The sequence below is a fragment of the Hyperolius riggenbachi genome, chromosome 5, assembly GCF_040937935.1.
Source record: "Hyperolius riggenbachi isolate aHypRig1 chromosome 5, aHypRig1.pri, whole genome shotgun sequence".
Classification (NCBI taxonomy): domain Eukaryota; kingdom Metazoa; phylum Chordata; class Amphibia; order Anura; family Hyperoliidae; genus Hyperolius; species Hyperolius riggenbachi.
Window position 1 is genome coordinate 381656237 of NC_090650.1, and position 26840 is coordinate 381683076.

Sequence of the window (26840 nt, forward strand, 5' to 3'; positions counted from 1 at the left end):
CAACATAGTGTATATAATGCCATCAAAACACAGTTAAACAATTTTGACTGGTTGACCTTTGTACCTTTGTGATAGTGTGGGGGTGGGGCAACACTGAGTTTTCCTCGATAGTAACGGGTGCTGGCTTTTTCCATAGGTCATCTGTCACTGTGACGTACACCTTTGTGTTGGAGCTGAAGGGCCGCTCAGCCAAGTCCGAAACCAATACAAGAAGTTCATATTTAATATTGTTTTCTGCTTTCAAATTTAAAGTTCCTGTTTGTGAGAAGGAAAAAAATGTTACTACCAAAGTCAATTTCCAGACAGTGCGTTAAAGACACCATGGCAGAAGTTTGGTCTCCCTAACTGTATGTTAATCTGATATCTATAAGTTCGCCATGCATTCCAGTCGCAATTCCAAGAAGCTGTACCAATGCTAGAATCATGTCAATGTGAGAAAACTCTTTTGGTGGAGAGAGTGGATAATCCATTGTCCGTAATATATGTTTAGATTATGGGTCAGGAATCCCCAGGGATGGTCAGATATAAGAATAATTGGATATTAGATATAACTGTCATACAGTAGATGATAACAATTGATTCTGGACTCCTTTGTAAAAATTCCGATCTCAGCTGGGGATCGATTAATCCAATTAAATTCTTGCATAGAACATATCTCACATCTTAAAATAATTGTGGCAAACTCTGTGGAAAATGTAATAGGGATATTGGGTCTTTTTTTTTCTTTTTACATATTCTGGGCTTGTCCCCAGGGCTGGATTCACCCATAATGCACTGTAGGCACGTGCCTACAGGCGCCTTATGATGGAGAGGCGGCTCACTCCACTCCCCTAGTGCCTCCCTCCCTCCTTCCCTATGCAGAGTCCCGAACAGAGTGTAAAAGAGAGCTTCTCTGCATTCCACTGACCAGAACTCCCATCAGTCAAGGCCACCTCAGGTTACTGAATACCTGGTGGCACCTCTAGCTACTTAATTCCGTGGAAAGCTCGGGCTACATAATACTAAGGGACATCTGTAGTTACCTATGACCAGGGAACTAAGGGAGAAGTGACAGCTGGGACAGCCAACATACTTGTGCGGTCCTGTTCAGCAGGTGCTTGTGGGTCCATGGAGGGTGAAGTCTAGGGTGCCAGGACATCTGTGCCTATAGGCTCCTGTGATGTAAATCCAGGCCTGCTTGTCCCAGTATTTATAAATACTGGTTTGATATTATACAGTACATACTATTAGAGATGTATTTTCTACACACCTACTCTGGTGCTATTGAGGGTTGAGGCTGCTGGATGGCTCACCTGCCAGAAGCTCTACCCAATATCTGGTGCGAATGCTCTGCTACTACAGTATGCAAGAAGAGAAATTACTAAAGTATGGAAAACTATTTTAAGCCCTATCTACTCATGGAAGGCAGTGGTCAATGCAGCCATCCCCCTATATTGTTTGACATACAGTATAACAACACAAATTGTCCAAAGAAATGTGATAGAACGTGGTCTCCATGTTTAAGAAATATCACTACTAATCCCTCCGGAGTTGTGTAGAAGGCCGGACTTTATCCTGACCTGCTGACCCAAGGGAAAATAAACGACGGCAGTCATGAACGGTACCTATTGTGATAATATTTATGCATTGTATTGATTATATGCTTATGATGTACACTGCATTACCAAGTTGGAGTCACTTTTGTACACCTACTTTTTTGTACCACTTTGTGTTTATACTGAATAAAATGAGAAAATCCACTCCACTCTCTGACCATTAGCGTTTTGCTTGGAACGTAACATGAAAAAGTGCCATCAAGTTCCTTAATTTTTATCCAATACCTGGTGACACCTGGTGCCCAAATGACTGAGGGCTTTGATATTGCATATATTCTATTCTACTATTGGGCAGTGGTAATTCCGATAACAATATTTTACTATGGCTACACTTAACCCTATCCTTACACAAGCCCTTCCTCTACCAATGCCTAACCCTAACCCTAACCACTCCCCCCAACCAATGTCTAACCCTAACCGAATAACCCCCCCCCCCCCCCGACAACGATGCCTAACCTTAACCAACCCCCCATGCAAAAACCTTACCCACTTCACACCACTGATCCCTAACCAACCCCCTTACCAATGTCTAACCCTAACCAAACCCTCCACCAATGCCAAACCCTAACTGCACAAATTTCCCTTAATTCATGATATTAAAGCGGATCCGAGATGAAAAACTAACTATAACAAGTAACTTGTCTATATATCTTATGTAAGGTTTAGATGGTGTACACAGCAAATCTAGCTGCAAACAGTTTTAATAGAATATGATTATTTATTCCTGTGATACAATGACAGCAGCCATGTTTGTAAACATTACACAGAGGCAGGCTTATCTGTATCTTGAGCCATCAGCCTAATCCTCTCTCCTCCTCCCTCCTCCCCTCTGCCTCTGAAATCAATGGCTAGTAACACCTCCCCCTCCTCCTGCCCAGACTGAGCTCCCATGAGCCCTTGCTACTGCCTTGGCTCTCTGAAAACCTGTGGGCGTGGCTTTTTAGTTTATAGGGAATTAGAGTATTAAAACAAAAACAAAAAAGTATTTGGCTTGAGGAATGCCCTATAAACTATATGAAAGGAACACAATTATGCAATGAGTAAAAGTTCACCTCGGATCCACTTTAACAAGGACACCTCTATGGTGGCCAAACCTATGCGGTGCCTGCATTTGTGCCATTCTCAAAACTTTTTGCCACCAGATCGACCATCAGGTAGATACCTCCGTGAATGAATCTATTGAATCTGATCAGAGAGGGATCTCTTACCTTCCCACACACTGCAGACGGTTTTCCAATAGATTTCAACTTGAAATCTATTGGAAATCATCCTAGCAATGCCCCATATAATGTGTGCCCCCCACCAGACCCCTCCCCCGGGATGCATGATGAGTGTCGCAGGCATGACTTCTTGCCTCCTCCTGTGTCCGGCTTCTTTTTGAATTGCCACTGCAAGGGGCTGCACCTGGTGACACCGTGGCATGTAGTGACATCAGTACATATGGCAGTGTCTCGTGGTGCAGACACCCCTGTTGGCAGTGGTGAAAGACGTGGGACACAGGAAGAGGTGAGAAGTCACTCTGATGTGACAGGTGAGCCTACAACACTCACCACAGGCCAAAGTGGTTACACATACACTGGGGGGAAGACCAACCGGAGATCCGTTGGGAAATCAAATGCATCGTGCATCTGAGCAAGCCCTTGTGACCAAGCTTAGCATGCCCAATCGAGTGTCTTGACCGATTTTGGAAATGGGCAATCTAAGAACTTCCTCTGTCCTTCCAACCCCCCACCAACCAAGTCTCAATGTTTTTCAGATATCTGTGATCTCTTTCTGGTCTGATCAGCACTCCCTGTAATCCTCCTGCTTTTTTAGATCACAATACTCGATCATAGACAGTGATGGCGGCTGGAAAATAAAGATGCAGAAACACCCTCCCTGTAATGTGAGTGTATGGATGTCGGGATTATTATCCCAGCATCCCTGGAAATAAACGCTGGTTGGGTGTCATAGACATGAGACAGATGTAGTTCTATGGAGAATCAAACAAAGCTTCAACCTGCGCAAAAAGATTGGACAGCCTAAAACCAGACGGCGGTTTTTAATTTGATTGTAGTTCCATATATGGTCATTCCGCCTTGTTTGGCTTCAAAAAGATTAACCTTTTTTCCTTTGAGACAAACTAAGCGGATGAAGTGGATTAGAAACCACAATCTACGTGTTTTATCAATGAAATGCCTCCTTTTGCAGCCTAAGCAGCCCAGTCAGCTGTAGGCTGGGCTAAAGTTAATCTATCAGGAGCCTTCTTTATTTTAATGAACTTTGCAGCATGTACCGTTTATCGTCGTGGAGATTTCCCCACTGATGTTGTTAATCTGGAAGAACATGATCTTCAGCGGGTCTGGGATCTGTTGAATGATTTTATAAACCATCTGGGCATTCGGTGTTGACGGGTCATCCTCATCAGTGGCATAAACTGACATAAATGCTATGCCTGTGAGGAAAAGACAATGAAAATCATATCTCTGAGAATAACCATAATACATGAGGTAACAACATGAGGTAAACGGTCATTCTAGAAATGTATGGTGCTTTCAGCATATCTTTTCATTTATTTGTTAATGTATTTATACACAATGACATCCAGTGGCATAGGTAAGGAGCTATGGGCCCCAGTGCAAGTTTTACACGAGGCCCACCAAGTACTCTATACATAACAATTCATGTGGTGTCACAAAACCTACCAAGAACATCCACAGTATGAGAGGTATAAGAAGAAGAGGGAAAAAGTTAGTAAAGGATTACCACTGTTCAAAGCATAGGGCCCGTTTCCACTATGGCGAAGTATGTAGTTCAATAGGCCTATTTCCATTACAGGTGAAATTCACTTCCCCAGCAGTTGAAAACTCTGCTTCTATAACAATTTTCCACTCCGTTTACGTGTTCCCGCTGGGTTTTTTAAACGGTTTTGCGTATGTGGTTTGCCTGCGAATGTTTATATTAATGAATGGCAACAGGAAAATAGAAAATAAACTTGCCTATGCAGGCGAATTCACATGAAAAAAACTCCCGCAAATGCACACAAATTTGCATATGCATGTGAATTCGCAATCATTTTTTGCTATGTGGATTCGCCTAGGTGTAGTGGAAACAGGCCCTTAGACACGATGGGGAGCAGTGGTAGATCACCAGCGCATAGTGTTGCATTGCATTGCATTGAAAATCTGTATGCAGTATATGGGGGGGGGACTCGATCCTTCTCTAATTAGATTCAGATTAGAGAGGGATTAACCTGTGTGCCACACTGGGTGGCAATCTAAGCGTATATGCCATCCTTGGATGGTCTTTCTTGGTCTTGTCTTTTGTCTCCTGTAAATCATTTTGCACTTGTGTTTGGAGAGGCAAATGGATCTGTGACAACGGATCTCATCACCAGCCGATTGGATTTGTTTTCACTCCGTTGCCACTCTGTTTGCATTCCGCTACTTTCATTCCGTTCCCCCCTCCCCCGGGACTCCCACCGCCAAAGTGTATTTTTCTATTTAGAGAAGTCAGTTTCTTCACTAGTGTGAAGAAACGTTCCGTTTTCTCATTGCCCCCAATACAGCACTTCAGCTTCCGTTTCCATTCCGCTGGGCTCAGCCGTCTGGAAAATTTGGTCTGCAGGAAACTTGCGGGCTGTTCAATGGGACGTGCAGAACAGATCCGTTTGAACGGACAAATGTGAATGGATCCATAGGTTAACATCGGGTCTATCCGCATCCGTTCTGATTCGTTCCCTTCTCATCCGAGAACAGTTTTTTAGCACAAATGTGAACCAGGCCTTATGTTACCAGAGGTTCTTTCTGATACAAACAATGCAATTTCTTTCTGATTTCAGTCCTTATTAAGGACCAAGGCCTGTTTTACACCTCTGTAACAGCTAACCCCTGTTCTGTCGGCCATATTTCAGAAATCCCTGTCGGGTGGCAAAGTACCTCCCTGCCTCAAGAGGTCCACCATAATCCTGGTACCCAAAAAAACAGGCGCCACGGACCTCAACAACTACAGACCTGTTGCCCTCACCCCAACTGTCATGAAGATCTTTGAAAAACTGGTCCTCAGTCATCTGAAAGACTCCACTGATGCCCTCCTAGATCCACTTCAATTCGCTTACAGAGCAAACAGGTCCATTGAGGATGCCATCAAAATCAGTCTAGCATCCATCATGGAACATCTAGACAAACCCAACACCTACGCTAGGATCCTCTTCCTAGACTTCAGCTCTGCTTTTAATACAATCTGCCCAGACATACTGCATTACAACTTAGGACAACTCGGGCTCGATCAAACTCTCTGCGCCTGGCTCAAGGACTTCCTCACGAACCGGACGCAACAAGTCAAACTCGGCAGCTGCCACTCTCAAGTGAGGACCACAAACACTGGCGCCCCGCAAGGGTGTGTTCTGTCTCCGATACTTTTCTCTCTATATACTAACCGATGTACCTTAACTGCCGACTGTGTTAGGGTCATCAAATTCGCAGATGACACCACCATACTCGGCCTCATCAGTGGAGGGGATGAACTCACCTACCGCAGGGAGATCGAGCGAATCTGCAATTGGTGGAAGGACAACATGCTCGTCCTAAATGCTGCAAAGACTGTCGAGCTGGTCGTGGATTTCAGAAAGCGCCCTCCTCCGCTCAACCCGATCTTCATCGATGGCACCGAGGTCAGCAGAGTATCAAGTGTTCGGTTCTTGGGCACTACCATCACCAATGACTTGAGATGGAGTGAAAACTCCACTAAATGCCAGAAGAAGGCTCAGCAACGGCTGTTCTTCCTAAGACAACTAAGGAAGTTTGGCATGCCGCAGGAGCTATTGTCAAGCTTCTACACTGCCACCATCGAGTCTATCCTGTGCTCCTCTATCATTGTCTGGTACAGAGGCGCCACCACAAGTGACAAGTACAGACTACAAAGGGTAATCAAGGCCGCAGAAAGAATCATCGGTATACCCCTGCCACCACTGGACCTCCTGCACGCATCCAGGCTGAGGTCAAGGGCTAACAGAATCACGCAAGACCCCCACCATCCAGGCAGCCGCTTCTTCAACCGCATGCGCTCAGTCCACCGCTACAGAGCTATTTTCACCAAAACCTCCAGGCACAGGAACTCCTTCTTCCCCCAAGCAGTGCACCTTCTGAACTCGAGCCCTGCACACAGCAGGCCAGTCACCCTGGACTAGTCAGCCTGCATGCACCGACTCTGTGGCTGTTCTTCATTCTGTATACATTCGCTCCTAGGACTAACCAACTGTCTAGCTGGCTCAGCTGCTACGCACCTTCTCTATGTCTGTTCTTCATTGCACATGCACCTGCACTACGGTGTTTCTCTATGTCAATGTATGTATGTGTATTGCACTACTTCTTATCTCAATGCCTATGTCAATGTATGTACTGTATGTGTATTGCATTACTATGTGTTTTTGATGTTCTCGCACTATGCACAATGCCGATGTGTACCACAAACAATTCCGAGTGTGGCTACCACCACACTTGGCGAAATAAATTTGATTCTGATTCTGATTCTGTTATGCCTTTGCTTGAATTGCAAGATCTTCTGCAATTTTAATTCATTTTCATCTTAATAAAGCTAGAATCTGCTTGTGGTTTTAAAGCGGACCTGCACTCAGAACTTCCTCTCTGCTCTAAAAGATAAGCAACAGCATAATAACCTTTAAAGAAAAACATTAGTTTGTTACATCTGATACAAATCCTGCAATAAATCTGCAGTGTGTCTACTTCCTGCTTTCATGGAAGCAGACATAGGGTTAACATCATGTGTTTACAAATTAGCTGCTCTGCAGAGGCAGCCAGCTGACACAGCTGAGAGATCAAATTACAGTTGTGATTAGTCACAGATGAGAGGGAATAAGACAGGCTAAACTCTCTTAATACATACAGGGTGCATTTCTCTATTTTTCCTTTTGTCCTGTGGAAGAGTTCAGCTCCACTTTAAGAGAAAGTACGCTTTAAAAAGTAAAATAACTGTTCAGTACACAATACTACTCTCTGAAGACCGCTGCAAGATACATGCTGTATTGTCTCCTGGGTTTACAGAGAACTATCCAAAGTGATAATATATGAGCATCAAGCATGAAAAGGAGAAAAGTTATGAAATAATAGCGGAAAATAGGCAGCACATGGGCAGAAAGTAAGGAACGAGTGATTTCAAGTTGAAGTCTTATTGGTTGCTAAGAACCATGTCCTCCACTGTAGTGTAAATTGTAGTGTAATTTACCTGGTCTTGAATTCTCCCGCACCTGACCATAATATTCGCTCTGGTTAAACTTTGGGATGTTATTATTGATGTCTTCAACAATGATGGTAACAGATCTTGGTCCCTCAACAACCCATCCGTCAGAATCCACAGTTTTCACCTGACACATATTTAAATACATTCATTTAACATCAGTATTAAAATGCATGCCATATGAAAGGGTTATACATTTTGTCAGTGTTTTTTCTTATCCCGCTTGCTGCCCGTCCCAGAGACACAATAAGTTGAACATCTTGCCCCTTCCTAATTTTGAAATCTACACCCTGACAGGAATAACAGCTCCTAAACAGGGTGTAGATTTCAATCACCGTCCAGAAGAGGTTAAACCACATCTCAAGTGACAGGGACATGGAGGCTGACATATTTATTTCCTTTTAAACAATGCACATTGCCTGATTGTCCTGCTGAGCGTCTTCCTCTAATATGTCTAGCCATATAACCTGAACAAGCATGCAGATCAGGTGCTCTGACTGAAGTCTGGCTAGATTAGCCGAATGCTTATTTCAAGTGTGTGATTCAGACAATACTGAAGCCAGGAAGGTCTGCAGGATACCTGGCAACTGGTATTGATTAAAAGGAAATAAATATGGCAGCCTCCGCATACCCCTCAGCTCAGGTGTCCTTTGAAGGAAACATGAGGTAACATGTAACATGATGAAATAGCTGTGTTTGTACATTGCCACACACACAAATAACTATGCTGTGTTCTTTCTCTGCATTAAAGAGTTAAACATCAGGAATGCATGTGACAACTTCTGTCCAGGTCGGGACCGGGTCAGACTATAGCGTAACCCTGACTGATAAGGAATTACAGCCATCAAACACTTTCCTAGAAGAAAATGGCTTCTGAGAACAGAAAAGAGATTAAAAGTGTCAAGTGGCATACTTCAATGAATGTGTCATTGAGCAGAGACAATGAAACAGTAAAAACTTAAAAAGTAGATTTAAATATAAAATAAAACTGTGGGATATCTAAAAAAAAAAAAAGTCATTTTTGGAGAAGGAGGATAGATACAGTTGTCAGATTATTTTCACCTTTTATTTTCTTTAAGAAATCAAACCAATCCACTTTTTTTTTTCTAAAACTCAATGAAAATTTTCCACCATGTCTTATTGAAAGTTATAAAAACATAAAATCGCTCTCCAACTGAAAATGAAATCACATTTAGATTTCACTGCTTTACCATTCCTTCTTCCTTCCATCTCTATTTCTATACTTTCTTCTTTCTCTTCTTACTTTTTCCTGCCTCATCATTGTCCCTTTTCCATATTTCCTTTTTTTCTATTATTTTTTCTCCCACTATCTTTTCATCCTTTTTACCTTTTCTCTGCTCTTCTCTGCTTCCATATTTTCTATATCATTCCATATTTCCTATCTTTTTTTCTCTTGTTCCAACTTTACGCCTTTTTTCTATCTTTATTTTCCATCCTTCTTTCATTTCATGCTAATTAAAGCTTACCACCCTCCTTAACTCATCCATTTCCTTCTTATCCCATCCATTAAATCTTCCCTCCTTTTTACCTACTCTTCTATTTCCCCTCTCTTCCTACCTCCCTTTATCACTCCGTTCCTTCTGACCCCTTGTACAACTTTCCTCCTTCATTCCATCTTTTTTTCATCCTATTCATTCCCTTCTAACTTTCCACTCATATCTTAGCCTACCTCCTCATTTTCTTCGATCTTCTCTATATGTTTTCTTTCTTCTATTCTTCCCTTCTTTCATTCCATCCTCTCTTTCTTTCATCCTTCTTGTACCGTTTTTATTCAAGCTTCCCTTCCTCCTACCTTTCATGTTTGCTTCCATCTTGCTTCCATCTTCGTCATTTAATATAAACAATTGGTACATTGGTGGCAAGGAAAAATGGGTCCATCTAAAAATGGCGCAGGGAGAAAAATGGCGCACCGTTCTGCCGATAAATGTATCATAAAACGCTATTTACCGAAAATACATTAAAACGGTAAATAGCGTTTTATGCTACATTTATTTCAGCACGGTACGCCAGGGGGCTGCGGGTCGCTAGTATAGGCAGCGGGGGTTGGGGGAGAGAGGCAGCGGACACTGAAGGGCATAGGCAGCGGACGAAGATGTGTGCAATATGCATACATTACCTTGTCCCGGGCCGCCGATCGCTCCTTCCCTCCGCTCCTTCACTTCCTAGTTTGTTTGCTGTAGTCCTGCAGCCGGCCAATCACCATGCGGAGAATGAAACCGCATGGTGATTGGCCGGCTGCAGGACTACAGTAAACGAATGGAGGAAGTGAAGGAGCGGAGGGAAGGAGCGATCGGCGGCCCGGGACAAGGTAATGTATGCATATTGCACACATCTTCGTCCGCTGCCTATGCCCTCCAGTGTCCGCTGCCTCTCTCTTCCCCCCGACCCCTCTGTCCTCAGAAATTTTGAAGCTTTATAACGCTATTTAGCGTTATAAGTGTAAGGCACACTGCCTGCGCCATTTTTTAACACTTATAACGCTAAATAGCGTTATATAATGCAAGTCTATGGGGCGCCCTTCTTATTCATCTGGCGCTGTGCGCCATTTTTAACTGTCCCGAGGAAAAATAACGATATTACCTGTAATTTGTGTTCTCTTCTCTTGGACCAGTCAAGTGATTTTGTTGTTCGCAGCCACCCATCTTCAGTGGAAATATCAATCGAATCATCTTTTTCTCCATCAAGGACAAACCTTTGAGACCTTGTGTCTCTCTTCTCAAACTGTATAAAGGAAAGAACAGACAGTGGTCAGCATGAGGTCTAATGCTGGGAATACACAATGCGTTTTTTCAGCAGATAGATGGTTCGATAGATCATTTCCGACATGTCCGATCTCATTTTTAAAAAATTTTACAGCTCAATTTCCCATAGAAGTGAATGGAAATTGATAATAAAAGATAAGAGAATCGTGTGGGAAATTGAGAGGAAAAATGAAATGAACATCGATCAAACAGTAAATCGACCAAAAAAACGCATCATCTATTCCCAGCATTATGCTAGGTACACACCATAGAATTTTCTGTTAGTTAGATGGTTTAATAGATAATTTCCATCATGTTCGATCTTATTTTCAATCATTTTTATGGTCGATTTCTCATAGAAGTGAATGGAAATCATATGGAAAACGATCGGAAATTGATCGGGAAATCGATCAAACGGAAAATCGTCTATTAGATGGCGAGAATAAAGGAATACACAAGGCAGGCACAGTTCACCAAGAGGCACAGGCTCAATGTCATACGGGCACATTCTCTTCATTTGCTCACCGGCAAAGCATTACAGGTATATAACCACAATGGAAAGACAAAACTTTTTGGAGTGACCTGCTTTAGCACCTGTAGAACAAGATCACTGTTGCCCATAATGCAATTAACTTTTTCTCCTGAGTTTTCTCTTAGGAAATCATTTTTCAGCTTCTTTTTTAAAAAAACTTTTCAGCACTTTGCAATTTAAAGAATACCCAAAAGTAGGTGCAAAAGTACTATTAAAACATCACATTGAGTATTTTCTTGTTTGTGGTTTAAAGCGGATACGAGATGAAAAACTAACTATAACAAGTAACTTGTCTATATATACTATGTAAAGTTTAGATAATTTACACAGCAAATCCAGCTGCAGACAGCTTCAATAGAATAGGATTATTTATTCCTGTGATACAATGAGAGTGGCCATGTTGTTTGTAAACATTACACAGAAGCAGGCTTATCTGCACCTTCTGTGAAAACAACCTAATCCCCCTCCTCCTCCCTCCTCCCCTCTGCCTCTGAAATCTCTGGCTAGTAATACCTCCCCCTCCTCCTGCCCAGACTGAGCTCCCATGAGCCCTTGTTACTGCCAAGGCTCTCTGAAAAACTGTGGGCGGGGCTTGTTTAGTTTATAGGGAATTAGAGTATTAAAACAAAAACAAAAAAGTATTTGGCTTGAGGAATGCCCTATAAACAATAGGAAAGGAACACAATTATGTAATGAGCAAAAGTTCATCTCGGATCCACTTTAAAAGGGATTTTATTGACAAGTTGTGAAAATATGGCCGGTGACTTGTGATTGTGACTGTGATAAGCTTTTTACTCACTTTGCCAAGCAGGAAATAAAAGGGATGTTATTGTATCAAGTTCAGCATGTACCAAGGAGTGGTTTAAAGAGGAACTTTATCAAAAAGGGTAAAAAATAAATCAATACATTGCAAAGTGAGAAGTTAAAAAATAGATGAGAGATCAAGAAATGATTGATATTTGCCATGTTATTTGTTCGTATTGCTTGATCCACAATCAGCCGGCATGTCATCATCCTTACTACTGGTAGACATGAAAACAGCAGACAGGACCAACTGCCATTATCTATAACCACACCCCCTAACAATGTGATAGGCTAAAAGGTTGTTTTATGTATATAGATATAAATATGTACAGAGGAAGATACTGGCTGCTTGGCAGTTGGAAACATGTCATTTCCCACAATGCAACCAGGCTCACAGATAGGAACCATGGTCCTGACATCACACTGTGGGAGGGGTTTCACAACAATATCAGCCATAGCCATACAGACACCCAAGATGAAGTATTCGAGAATAGGTAAAATATTCTCATGGAAAGAGGGTATCAGTTACTGATTGGAGGGAAGGTCAATCCTTGGTTACAGTTCCTCTTTAAATTAAGCAACAGCAAAAGCCAAGAGCACTGTAACGTATGAGTTATAAAGATACCAGCACATTTTAACGCCGAGGTCACATGATATACAGTGAAAAGCAGTGTGCCACTGAAACACAATACAGGATTAGATTTTCATGTGCTACGGTAAAAGCAAGAGGTTTGTGCTACAGTACAATGCATGGTCCCATTCACTGGACTAACTAAGATGTGTGCCATATTGCAGTGGTCATACACTGCAGTATAGCGCTGATCATGTCAATGAGTCCTTATGATTATATTCCCAGAGGATTTATTTAAAGCAGATCTGAACTATAAAAAAAAAAAAAAAAAAAAAAGAACTTTGACTATATTGCACCAGAAGCATTAGCAATACTAAGTACATCAGTACTGCCTAACTAAACCTCACACACTGATGAACATTTCTGATAAGTGGGTTCCTGCATCAAATTCAGGCTACTACCATCTTAAAAATGCAAACCCAAGACACAAACACAACCTAAAAAAAACCAAAATGCTAACTGAGGTGCTCCCAGAAGCACCTGCGATCCTGGAACCAAGAGAGCCATGACAGTAGAGAGATAAGGGGGAGAGGCTAGCTAATTACATTTACTGTCTACATCCGAGGGTGATTGGAGAGGAAGAGAGGGTAATAGGGAAGGGGGGGGGGGGTTGACTATTTGATATATGTGAGGAGGCCATTAGTGATGACTCCACATTTGATCTCAGATACATTTTAACCTCCCTGGCGTTATCATTATTTGTGGATTTTAGGGTCTAAAATGATGCAATCTTTTCACATGCCTTTAGACTCTAAAACCAGGAAAAAATAACACTGCAGAGATATCTGCAGCAGCCCCTTCAGTTACTTACATCTCTGGGATCCAGTGCTGCAATTTTCCCTCTGTCCTCCAGAGATCGCTGTAGTAAGATCGCTGTCTGTCATCATGACGACAAATGGCAATCTCACCTGAGGGATCCAGACCCTCTGTGGACTGGAAGAAGCATGGCAGCCGGCGTCTGGATGCAGCTGTCTCTCTGTACCTCCCGGTGGCTACCCCGAGTCAGGCTCGGGATTACCATTTCCGGCTGCCTTTTTCCTCCCGGAGCCTGACTCGGGATTACCGCCAGAAAGGTTGACAAATATACATGAAAATAACCACACCATTTTTTGCCGATTTACTAATGTGCTTAGTGATGTAGATTTAAAGCATAACCTAGGTCTTACTATAACTACTGGCTAATAGTCATCCATACCTTTAGTGAGAAAATGTTATTAAGGTATCTATGCTTGCAGCATAAGTGGTTTTTGCCATATAAAAAGCATGGTAGAAATCCCTATCGTTGTCTGTGTGAGGCACAGTCCAGGGCAGTCTGGAGCAGTTACTTTATGACTGTGGTCAATATACACCAGGGTCGTTGCTAGGGTCCAAAGATATCCAGGGCACTTTTGAGTACTCAAGCTGAAAAATGGGTGTGGACATGCACCAGAATGTGGGTGTGGATAATGGATGGAGCCAAATCTACATGAACTTAACAGCGGTCTAAGTAAGCCTGCCCAGCAAAATGTTGGATGAAGCCTTCTCTCCATTAATTAAAAAAAAATAAAATCAGCATACAACATAAATAGGCAGTGTCACTTAAACATAACTATGCAAAGATACCTGGCTTCTGTGCTGGCTGGTCTGGCTTTCTGTTGGACAGCTGGCCTGGCCCCCTTAGCATTCCCTGACCTTCTAGTCGACATCTCCTATGCACCCACGAGCCTCCCATTGAGGCAACACAACTCCTAGCATGCCCACATAAAGGCATTACAGCACCCAGCATGGCACCACAGCACCCAACATCCCTCCATAGAGGTACCTCAGCACCCAGCATGCCACCATAAAGGCATCACATGCCATGCTTTAACCTCCTTGGCGGTAACCCCGTGTGTGACACGGGGTAAGCCGTCGGAGGGTGTCGCTCAGGCTCTGCTGGGTTGATTTACATAATTTTTTTTTTCAAACACGCAGCTATCACTTTGCTAGCTGCATGTTTGGTCTGATCACCGCCGCCCGCCGCCGATGCGCCGCTACCCGCCGCGGAAACAGGCCCCCCCCCCCCCGCATACCCCTTGCGCAGCCTGGCCAATAGCGGCCAGGCTGCTCTATGGGGTGGATCGGGATTCCCTGTGACTCCGTTCGTTGCCATGACGACGGGGGAAGCCCTCAAGGAAATCCCGTTCAGAACGGGATTTCCTTATGGGCAAGCGGCGCCGGCGGCGATCGGTAGGTACGGAGGGGACGCCGCAGGGAGGGGGGAAGCACGAAGCTAGCGCTAGGCTAGCTACATGCTAAAAAAAAATAATTTGAAAAAAACCCTCCCGCGGCGGCGGAGCCGCATTTATCATACCGCCAGGGAGGTTAGGCTGTGGTGCCTGGAGCCACCATAGGGAGCATGAATCATTGTGTGTCTCCTCACTGTTCCTTCCCCTCAAGTAGCACAGCGGGAGGAACTACTCATCTCCTCAATCCGCTCTCCAAGTCTAGAGACATCCTCTGTACCCGACGATTCTCCCCCTAGCATCTGAGAATCAGACACTATGATCTCTAACATCTGATTCATTCTCAGACACTAGGGGGGGGGAAGCACGGAAGAGAATCGTCAGAATCTGGAGACCAAGAGGCCTGAGGTGAGTACTGCGCCCACTGCTTGATCCTGCCTGGGGACATCAGAGGCATCCCAGAATAGATCAGGGGCACGTGCCACTGATCTTTGGGGCTAGCAATGCCCCTGATATACACAGTATAGGTGGGTTCAAGGACTCTCAGACCAAGATCTACAAGTAATGGCTACCATTCTGAATGGTAATAAGCATAGGAACTAGGGCAGTTTCTGACCTTTATGGTGTCACAGGCACCCATGTCCCCTTTGCCCACACACACATAAACGCAGCCTATGGAGAGGAGAGGCTGAGTGGGGTAGCCTCAACCAAGGATTACACTACAGGGGCACTAGAAAGCTGCAAGACCTGACAAGGTCACTGCAAAAGCTGGAATATACTGTGGTGGGCACTGCAGACCGAAACAAAATATTATACAGGCCCTGTTCACAGAGCTCACTTGTGGTGCAGAATAATTCTCCATGTCAACTCTCTTCTCATACAATTCTATGGGTCTGTTCACAGTACTGCATTGTAATTGATTGAGTTATTCTAACTCGCTGCACGCAGGCTTTGCATTAAAGTCTATGGCCAGTCTCCATTGCAGTTCACACTCATTATAATGCGTGCTTTACGCAAGTGACCACTGTGAACCTAGCCTAATACAGAGGATACAGTATTGTGCCTCTCAGGGTGCTGTTTGGATGGCCTATGCCCAGAAATGGCCCTGATCAGAACTTTTTGAATTTTTAAAAGTATGAAAAGTTGAAGCAGCTGATTACAGAAGATCATTAAAACATGTGACCCTCCATAGAGATTATGTAGTATGTATTTTTTTGTTTTGTAACTTTATTTTAGTTACTGAACTGGTGCGCTAGTATCTACCGACTTATTGAAGTTTTGGAGATGCCGCGCCTTTGATTACACAAGGTTGTAGGCAGATGGGTTGCTGAGCAAACACAGGTGGGCAGATTTCTCTTCCTCTTTCACAAAGCTTTCCTCTGTAGATCTACACATAAGGGTAAGTGAACGGCCACACCCAGCATTTATTGGGCAATAAAAGGGGCTGGCACAGGGGAGATGAAGCAACAGCTTCACAGTCAGAATTTACTGCCCTGGCTCTGCTTACTCATAGTTTTTATGTAGGTGTGGATCACAGTTTGGACATAAGGTTAGAGAAAAGAGTATCTGATCTCTAACCTTCCATTAGTCACCACATCCATAAACCTTGGATATGTGCAGAGTCTCTGCCTGAGTTTCTACGCCGGGAAAATCCAGCATGAGATGAAAAGATTAAGATTGCCAAGAAGGCTGGATGTAGTAAGCATAAACTAGTAGTGCCTGATACCCAATAAACCAGACGTTCCAGTTCAAACTCTTAGGGCCCATTTACACTTAATCAGTTGGTGTGCATTAGTACGCGTTAGTACGCATTGGTGCGTGTTAGTACGTGTTTTTTCCATAGCAGTGCATTGTGAAAAAGATTTCAGTTAAAACGCGTTAAGTGTGAAAGGTGCCTTTGGGAACCATGGGCATTACTTTGAAAATCAGTTTTCTTTCAGTTATAACTGAGAGCAACTGATTAAGTGTAAAAGGGGCCTTAAAGGAGTCATCAGGCAAAGTCAAGTAAAATGAGTGGTACTTACTGGGGGCTTCCTCCAGCTCAAAGCTCCCAGGATGTCCCTCGCCACAGCTCTCCCCGCAGCCGTTCGCCGCAGCTCCGACCCGGTCCCCGGCAATGACGTCAGAGAAACCTCCAGGTCACTCTGTACTGCGCCTGCGTGAGCGCCGCTGTCAATCACTACCACGTGGGCCGGAGTGGACTGCACAAGCGCAAAACTACTGCGCCTGCACAGTCCGCTCCGGCCTACGTGGCAGTGATTGACAGCGCCGCTCACGCAGGCGCAGTACAGAGTGACCTGGAGGTTGCTCTGACGTCATCGCCGGGGACCGGGTCGGAGCTGCGGCGAACGGCTGCGGGGAGAGCTGCGGCGAGGGACATCCTGGGAGCTTTGAGCTGGAGGAAGCCCCCAGTAAGTACCACTCATTTTACTTGACTTTGCCTGATAACTCCTTTAAGGTAGCCATACATCTAGCGATATATAGGCAGATTGGACAAAGAGACAAATTTATCTCTAATCGAATCTGATTAGAGATACATTTGTTTTTTGTTGATTCTGCCCATATACTACAGGCCGATTCCCGTCCGATTTCAGCATGAAATCTTCAGGGAATCGGCACCGCCACTGCCCCCTGTGTATAATGTGCCCGGTGTGTGCATTTATACGTTACATGTCCTGTAGCAGCCTCGCACGAGTGTCCTTTTATGTTCCAGGTGGCTCTCTGTACACACCATTGGCGCATAGCGTCAACGTCAGATGCTATGCATCGACGTCAGACACTATGCGCCAGTAACATGTACGGAGAGCCACCTGGAGGTTATGAACACCGCGCGGAGGCTGCTACAGGACAGGTAATGTATAAATGCACACACTGGGCACATTTATACATTGCGGCAGTAGCAGTGGGGGTTTTCGTCGTCTCGTCGCTCGTTCCAGAAATTGACACCATCCCGCAGCACACCCAACCGACATCTAGAGGCATGCGCGATTGACCATGCGACCAATTTCCGTCCCGAAATTGGTCGCTTTGTCGGTCGACAATGCACCGATTTTCATCCAATGCAATTATAATAATCAATTGGATGGTCGATCGGCCGCCAAGTCACCTGATGTAAAGCCACCTTCAGGCTCTGTTCCCACTTGAGTGGAGGAACAGACATTTTTTGTCCGTTCTTTACTCCACAGCGAACGGCTCCTATTTTATAAATAGCAGCCGTACACACTTGTCACGCTGCAATGGATCAGATGGATCTGATGCAGAAAGCGGAATTACACTTCTGCCGTCCCCTATAACCCTGGTCAGGCGGATGCATTACCCCATACAGCATATGGAGGAGTGTATCTGCCCCGGGCTACAGGCAGACCATTGTCTTCCGCTGGCCACACGTGGTCTGGAACAAGTGGAAACGGAGCCTTAACCATAACCTACACAGCTCTCCACAATCTTCCCTGTACATCTGTTCACTCATTTCCAGATATGAACCCGACTGCAATCTCAGATCTGCACATGACCTTCTCAGATCTGTACATGACCTTCTTTTGTCCTCTAGAATTACCTTCACCCATTCACATATATATAAGATTTTGCATGCGCTTCACCCCTCCTCTGGAATGCCCTTCCACAACACACCCGTCACTCTCCAACCTTTCATATCTTTAAAAATGCTCCCTCAAAACTCACTTTTTCCAACAAGTATACGCTCTACCTAAGGCCATTCTCCCTTTGACCTAAGGCTAAGTTGCCCAATATTGCTCTGCAGAACGAATGCACATTAATATACCTTTGCAATAGTGCAATAGCTCTCCCCTCCCCCTGCCTTAAGGTGCCCATACACTCGTCCGATTGGCAGCAGATAGATAAGAAATGCATCTGATGATCTATCTGATGAGTTTTTAGAACATTTTTTACCAGGATAGAATTCCAATAGATTTCAGTTTGAAATCTATTGGAATTCTATCTGATTGCATTTTTTTGCCATCAGATTTCCATTAAGGCCAATGCAAACTGATAAGCAATCTCATCAGATCGACCTAAATTTTCCATCCTGCCAGCTCGATGGAAATCCATCGAAATCGATCGAAATTGGCCATCGATCGGTCGATTGGCCAACCGATTTGCAAACGATCAATCGATCTATCGATCGGGATCGATCGGTCGGCCAGAAAATCGGCTGAGTGTATGGGCCCCTTTAGTCCCAGCTATATCTTTGGTGAGCCCGAACACACGTTTGACTGGGAAACTTCCCCCAAGCAATCTGTATGTGGATGACTGTCTGTACAGATCAGAAGTAGAGATAAATATGCAATTATTTTCTGTAATCAGACAGATCAGCATCATTTTATCTTTTACTGATAGACCCTTCAGACCTCCCATAGAGAGCAGACAGACCACTCATTCTCCATATTATACAATTAACTAAAAGCTTTTCCTTAAAGCGGATCCGAGATGAAAAACTAACTATAACAAGTAACTTGTCTATATATCTTATCTAAAGTTTAGATAGTTTACACAGCAACTCTAGCTGCAAACAGCTTTAATAGAAAATGATTATTTCTTCCTGTGATACAATGACAGCAGCCATGTTGTTTGTAAACATTACACAGAGGCAGGCTTATCTGTATCTTGAGCAAAAAAAAACCTAATCCCCCCTCCTCCTCCCTCCTCCCCTCTGCCTCTGAAATCAATGGCTAGTAACACCTTCTCCTCCTCTTGCCCAGACTAAGCTCCCATGAGCCCTTGCTACTGGCAAGGCTCTCTGAAAACCTGTGGGCATGGTTTATTTAGTTTATAGGGAATTAGAGTATTAAATCAAAAACAAAAAATTATTTGGCTTGAACTATGCCCTATAAACAATAGGAAAGGAACACAATTATGCAATGAGTAAAAGTTCACCTCGGATCCACTTTAAATACAGACATTTGTATTGCTTTGAGGCTGGGTGCACACATAACATAGCATGAAAAATGCATACCATTGCATTCCCATTGACTTTCATTATGTGCGTTTTTTATGCATTTTTGAATAGTATGCAACAAAACATGCACTTTTAAAAACGCATCTTTGAAAACGCATAGAAAACACATGTGCGTTTTTTCCTGTAGCCCATAGACTTCCATTAGCGGCAAAACGAAGCGTTTTCTGCAACGCTAGCGTTTCTGCTAAGTGTGCACCTAGCCTGAGGTCCACTGTTGTGAAAAATTGTAACATTTAGAATCCATGTGTATGCCTATATATAAAATGTACATTTGTTCCAGAGTAAAATGCCCTATAATTTACCTTTTTCCTTTGTCGCTGTCACATACAGCAAGTAGTACAAATATGACAGATCTGACATGTTTTGGACTAGTCCTTCTCGTTGTGTGGAAAGGCAGTTGCTTAGTCCAACTGCCAAAATAGTTTGATCATGAGAAGAGAGGCCGTCCTATCCAGGGAGTACTTTTGTTAAGAATAAAGGAAATACTGAGAATCCCCCATGAGGAGTGTGCTCCCACTCCATTTCATACAAACCTCTTATGCTGCAAAAATCTATCCTTGAGTAGATGGGTGGTTTTCTCTATGTAGAATCCCCTACAGGGGCACTAGATGCAAAACACCACAAACTTAGACTGACAATTAATAGACTGTTAATATGTCAGATAGTTCCCACAATTCTCACAGAACTCCCCAGTCAATGACTTGCAAGCTGTACAGTGGCCACATTGTAAATCTATCTGCAATGTGAAGTAATTTAAAGGGAACCTGAATTTCAGAGCGGGCCCCCCCCCCTGGGGCCCGCTCGTGGCCGTTTTGTGGGGGCTGGAGGGGTGGCAGCATGAAGGGAAAGCCTTGGCCACAGTCGGCGGGGAGAGGGGAAGTTCCCCCCCTCTCCCTCACCTCGGGGGCTCTCCCCTCTGCGCTCCCCTCCAGCTAGTTACAGTGTGTGGGCAGCGGCGGGCAGATACATACCTTCTTTCGTGCGTTCCATCGCAGACTCCTCGCTCTAGCGGCTGACGTCACTTCCGGAGCCCCTGCTCCCGCGGGTCCCCCCCCCCATGGGAGCAGGGGCTTCAGGGCCTATTGTTACGCCACTGGCCGCAGCTCCTCAACAAACATGCAGATCAGGTGCTCTGACTGAAGTTAGACTGGATTAGCTGCATGCTTGTTTCAGGTGTGTGATTCAGGCACCGCTGCAGCCAAAGAGATCAGCAGGACTGACAAGCAACTGGTATTGTTTAATGCTGGGTACACACAAGGCGGTTTCCCGCTCGTTCGAGTGGTCGATCGATTATTTTCACCATGTCCGATCAGGTCTCGAACGATACAGCGGTCGATTTTCTAATGCTAAGTGTGCAAAATCGACCGATGTATCGATCGAGACCCGATCGGACCTGTCAAAAATAATCGATCGATTCCGCCCATCGAGCAGGAAATAGCAGCATTAAAGGAAATATCCATATCCCTCTCAGTCAAGGTCCCTTTAATGCAACCACCACTTGCACAACTGTTACCATAATGGACATACATGACTAACGGAGATCCTCCTGCAACACCAGGCAAGAGTCCAGAGTTTCCATCTAGATGGAGATTCAGACAGGTAGATGCAATCCTCACAAAAAAAGACCAGAACTCAACGTAATGCCATAACTCTGTAAATGTCAAAGGGCTTCTACAAACCTTTTCTGCCCAGACACACTTGAAGCAGACCTGGTTTCAGCAAAGTCTAAGGTGAACTAGCATGACCTCTAAAGCTAGACACTGATTCCAGAAATTCATATCTGTCATATGGTCCAGAATATCTTATCATCTTATCCTATCCTAGGGAAACTCAGATGTTTTTGGATGTGATCGGACAGTTAGATGATCGGGGAAGATGATTTGTTGGTCACATTAGATGTGGCATCCCTCTACAACTACACCTCTCACAATGGGGGTGTGGAGGTAGCTTTAAATTACTTACAAACATGCGTACATGTGTCAGGCATGTAGAGAACCTTTTGGGTCTAATCATTACAGGTCATCCTGAGGAGAAATGATTTCTTGTTTGAGTAGACCTATTGTGAGCAGTGTAGGGGTAAGGGGATGAGATTGAATGTGGCCCCCTCCTATGCAAATTTTTACACAGTTCTCTATGAAAGATCTCTTGTTTATACCAATCAATTGTTCCTCTGTCTTTGGAAAAGATGGTGGAGGTAAATAGATGACATTTTGGTTGTCTGGCCAGGACCACGTTAGACCGTGGAACCCTTTATAGCTCATTGACACTCTATCTGTCCATGTATCTTCTTAACAATTCACTGTGATCATTGCTCTGTGTCTTATTTGGATCCAGTTATGTAGTCTAATAATAGACTAGCATTTGATCTATGTAGGAAGGAGACACACAAAAACTCTGTTCTCCATTATAGGAGTTTTCATCTTCCCCATGTTCTTAAAAATATACCAAAAAAAATCAATTCAAAAGAGTGAGTAGGATTGTTAGTGATCCTGTGTGTGGATCGGTTAGAATGAAAGAAATGGACTCAGTTCTTTCAGAGGGCGTAATCATAAATTGAATGAGTCAGATGTTTCCGAGTCTGATTCTGTGTATGTTGTTTCAAATCAAAGGCCAAAGAAAGGTGACATAATCTCCTTTGTTTCTACATTCACTCAAGGTGTGGAGAAGATCATTTAAAAGCATTTTTCACCGTTGAGACAAGGCTTTCCAAATGGGAGGGAATTTGCTAAACCACAAATTATGGCCTGTAAACATGCAACCACAATTGGCGACAAGCTAGTTTGGACTGACTTTGGGTCCAGGCTTTAACAACATCTGGTTCTTCAACATGGGGTTATTCCCATGTCTGTCATGCCACATGTGTAAGTTTAACATTAGGCCCCGCAAGCATTCTATACATAACCATTAATATAGTGCAACAAAACCTGCCAGGGACATCTATAGTATCAGAGGTGTAAGCAGAAGATGGGAACAGTTTGTTAATGATTACCACTATTCAAAGCATAAATAGAAGTGATTGTTACCAGCACAGCACCACTGAAGAGCTAGTACTGCAGTTGAGGGAGGGCCCATAGTGGGCCCCTCTGGTCCAAGGGCCCAGTGCAGTGCTGACTAATCTCTATTCACCAGTATGTCACTCCAGACAAGAGGTAAAATCAATCAGTGATCTGCTAACCACCATACACAAAATAAAATGCAACTAGCCTGCATATTCATAGTGACTGGTGTTCCTACACTACAGACTATTTTTAGAGTATGTGTATATTTACATTTTGTATCAGACTTGTTTTCTTATGCACGCTAAATAGACCTTGAACATAGTGTTTTCAGGAGGATCTCATGGGGCAGTGTGCATTTTCTAAATGCAGTCTGTCCTATTATCCTGCATTTAAAGTACTTTGCTGGGTGAATTGAATTCAATGGGAGGCCCGGAATTCTTCAAATGCAAATTAAATACTATTCAAACACAGATTAAAACCCAAATGAAACACCAATATATACTGTGTTTACCTAAATCCCTACGCAGAATTATGCCTGTGCCTGGAAGAAAGAGCAATTAACTACAAGGCTTAAAATTCAGTTCATACTAAAGTGCAAATTAAAAGTGAAGCATGAATAATGGAGACAGATGACAATACCAACCTGATATATTAAAGCTGGAGATCCTGATTCTCTAACATAAAATGTTTTGTCTTCAATAGGTCCCTTGTGCTCATCCTGTGCCTCAACCAGCATCTGGAAAAGAAAATGATAAAGTCTCACAACTTGCAAATTACATGTACAATGTGATACACTGTCCTTTTGTCAATGAACTTTCTCCTGACTTTTCTCACACAAGATGTTTTCACACGTATTAATAAAATTGTTTTTAAGCCCCCAGCAAACAAGAAAATATTCAAGATAAGTTTGATTTGACCTTTTCACACACTTTTTAGTATTTTTTTTTCAGTTGTTAATTACCGAAATGTTATTTTGTAGATAAGATTAACATTTTTCTGCTGGGAGAAAAGTCAATTGAATTGGAGCCAATAACATCTAATAATAAAAAAATAAACATGTTTATAAAGTATTTTTTTTGTTATTTGTTATTGTTTTATTGCCATTTTATTGTGAACATATCATGTGACAAAAAATAAACTCCATTTGGGTATCAGTCCATCTGTTAGATCAGTTTTTTCCAGCTGGAATTTAAAGGTCCGTAAACACGCCCAACAAAAGTCACCAAAAAAACGATATTGCAAACAACTAATTCATCTGAAATACTGCGAGCGCAATCCAAACATTATGCAGAACTTGCACATTCAGTAGAACAATTAAAGTTATTCACATGTGGCCAACTGCACGATATCTGACCAACAGTGGTCTGCTGGTCTAAATTGATCCGCCGGATGGATCAGGCAAAATGCCTAATGCCGGTCCCTTGTCGTTATCATTTGGCAACATTTTTACACACGGTTGTTATCCAATACGTCAGAATCTGTCATTTGTCGGTTGTTTCAAATGACTTTAGTTTATCGTGTGTATGAGGATTTAACCACTTCTCCTCCCTGGGATAAGTAACTACGTCCCTGCAAAATGCCATAACTGCTTGCAGGGGCGTAGCTACTACATCCCTCCCTGCCGCACGCTCCCGCTCTTCCCCTTGCGCTCGTTACCGCCGCCGATTGTTAGCCGCTAGTTCAATTAATGGGACACAAATCCCATTCATTGATCTAAGTCTCCTTGTGAATAAGCGCAGCTGTCTATTAGATGGTGTCGTCATTCACAAAACCTGTCCACTCATTGCTTCCTATTTGCGTAGTATTTGCGCATAAGGAAGTGAGCAGTGAGGACATTTTGTGGCCCAATAGTAAAATTACATTTAGATTTTTTTTTTTCAATAAAGGACCTATTTTTAACTTATTTCTATTATTTTTACATTTTAAATTAACCCCTGACCTCCCACACTCCCCAATAGTTACCAAATTTTGGGGGGAAACAAAAAATAAAAAATACACTTACAAATAAAAAAAAAACTTAAATAGTTACTTTAGGGACTGAACTTTTTTAATATGTATGTAAGGATGGTATATTACTATTACTTTATAAATTATGGGCTTGTAATTATGGATGGACGCAAAACTGAAAAAATGCACTTTTATTTCCACATAAAATATTGGCACCATACATTGTACTATGGAAAAATGTTAAATGTTGCAATAACCGGGACAAATGGGCAAATAAAATGTGTAGGTTTTAATTACATGTATTATTTTAAAACTATAATTGACGAAAACTGAGAAATAATACATTTTTTATTTTTTTTTTCTTATTTTTCCCATTAAAGAGACTCTGTAACCTCAAAAACATCCCCTGGGGGGTACTCACCTCGGGTGGGAGAAGCCTCCGGATCCTAATGAGGCTTCCCACGCCGTCCTCTGTCCCACGGGGGTCTCGCTGCAGCCCTCCGAACAGCCGGCGACAGACCCGACTGTACATTCAATATTTACCTTTGCTGGCTCCAGCGGGGGCGCTGTGGCTGCTTTCGGCTCCGAACTACATGGAAATACCCAATCTCAGTCGGGTCCGCTCTACTGCACAGGCGCAAATACTGCGCAGGCGCCGGAAACTTGCGCCTGCGCAGTAGAGCAGACCCGACGGCGATCGGGTATTTCCGCCTAGTTCGGAGCCGACAGCCGTCAGAGCGCCTGCGCAGGAGCCGGGAAGGTAAATATTGACGTCATCTTTCACGGAGGGCTGCAGCGAGACCCCTGAGGGACGGAGGATGGCGTGGGAAGCCTCATTAGGATCCGGAGGCTTCCCCCACCCGAGGTGAGTACCCCCCAGGGGACGTTTTGACGTTACAGATCCTCTTTAAAACACTTGTAGAAAAAAAAATTCTTAGCAAAAAGTACCCCCCCCCCCCCCAAAAAAAGCCTAATTGGTGGCAAAAAAAGAAAAAAAAAAAACAAGATATAGATTGGTCCGTTGTGATAAGTAGTAATAAAGTTATAGGCAAATGAATGGAAGGAGTGCTGACAGGTGAAAATTTATCTGTTTTTTTAAGGGGGAAAAACCCTTTGAGATGCAGTGGTTAAACAAACCAAAGGTGGATCTTTTAAAAATAAAAAATGCTATCTGATCCAGGGGGTTAGCTGAATCAGGTAGTGTCAATTACCGCCGCTACCCGCCGCTCCTACCTCTTGCAATTGCAGATTTTCCGGAAAACAAACAAACAAACAAACTAAACATGCCCATGACCCCTGGGGTCACAGCGCTGCAGCTGTGGCTCTGTGTGTCTCAACAAAGAGCAGGGAGCAGGGAGGCAGGGTAGCAGCTTAGCAGAGGCGTGGGAGAGGCAGAGCTGCCCAATTAGAGCTAGTAAGGGGCGTTCCTAATGCCAGAGTGGGCGTTTTGCAGGAGTTCCTTTTCTGCAAGGTCACTCCTTCCACCTGTTAGCTGCCGACAAGCTGCTTGTGGCCAGTTTCAAGGGCTGACAGCCTGGAGCTGGGGGGGCAGTAAGCAGCGCAGGGGGGAGAGAGGCATGTCATGGAGCAGGAAACATGCCTCTGTGTCCCATCCCCCCCCCCCCCCCACTCCACTTTGGATACACTTTATTTAACAGTCGTTGAACCCCATCTTAATCAAAGAAAACCCCTCTCACAACTATGTTGCTCTCCCTTCTTCAAGTCCTACTATCTTATATGCCATAGCACATGTTATCGGTTTCATGCTGTTATGGCGCTCAGTGTGGTTTTGATGCTGTTAAGCTGTATGCTCCTTTTTGATTGGCCTGATGAAGCGGGATTGAGCCCGTGAAACGCGTTGCCTATTTTTACTGTGGAGTATAAATAAATTGTTGTTTGACTGTTGATGCCACAGTCCTTCCTTTGTTTGCTTTGTCTGCATGGATGGGATAGGCCCACCACTGCCCCATCGGTTTTAAGCTCGTTTAAGTGACTTTTATTCTATTGGCACCTCTGGAAAGCTTCCACATATTGCTAAGTCCACCCTTGGTGGAGGGTTGTCTTCTTCCCATCTACAGAGAGCGACTTTTAATCCTGAGTGGGGTCAGGTTAATCTCACCACCTGCCTTCACAGTGGTTGCCTAATGGTAACCCTGG

At 43.7% G+C, this 26840-nt stretch overlaps 1 protein-coding gene across 1 annotated transcript in view; it reads right to left on the minus strand.

The window, feature by feature from the left end:
* The window catches only part of CDH17 (cadherin 17), a 129222-nt gene that overhangs the window by 78050 nt on the left and 24332 nt on the right, over window positions 1-26840 (minus strand). The window contains exons 2-6 of the mRNA XM_068237661.1: window positions 23380-23472; window positions 10431-10571; window positions 7818-7956; window positions 3871-4029; window positions 65-255 (exon numbers count right to left, since the gene is read on the minus strand). Of these exons, the coding sequence (XP_068093762.1) occupies window positions 65-255; window positions 3871-4029; window positions 7818-7956; window positions 10431-10571; window positions 23380-23472 (723 nt within the window). The remainder of the gene's footprint in view (window positions 1-64; window positions 256-3870; window positions 4030-7817; window positions 7957-10430; window positions 10572-23379; window positions 23473-26840) is intronic.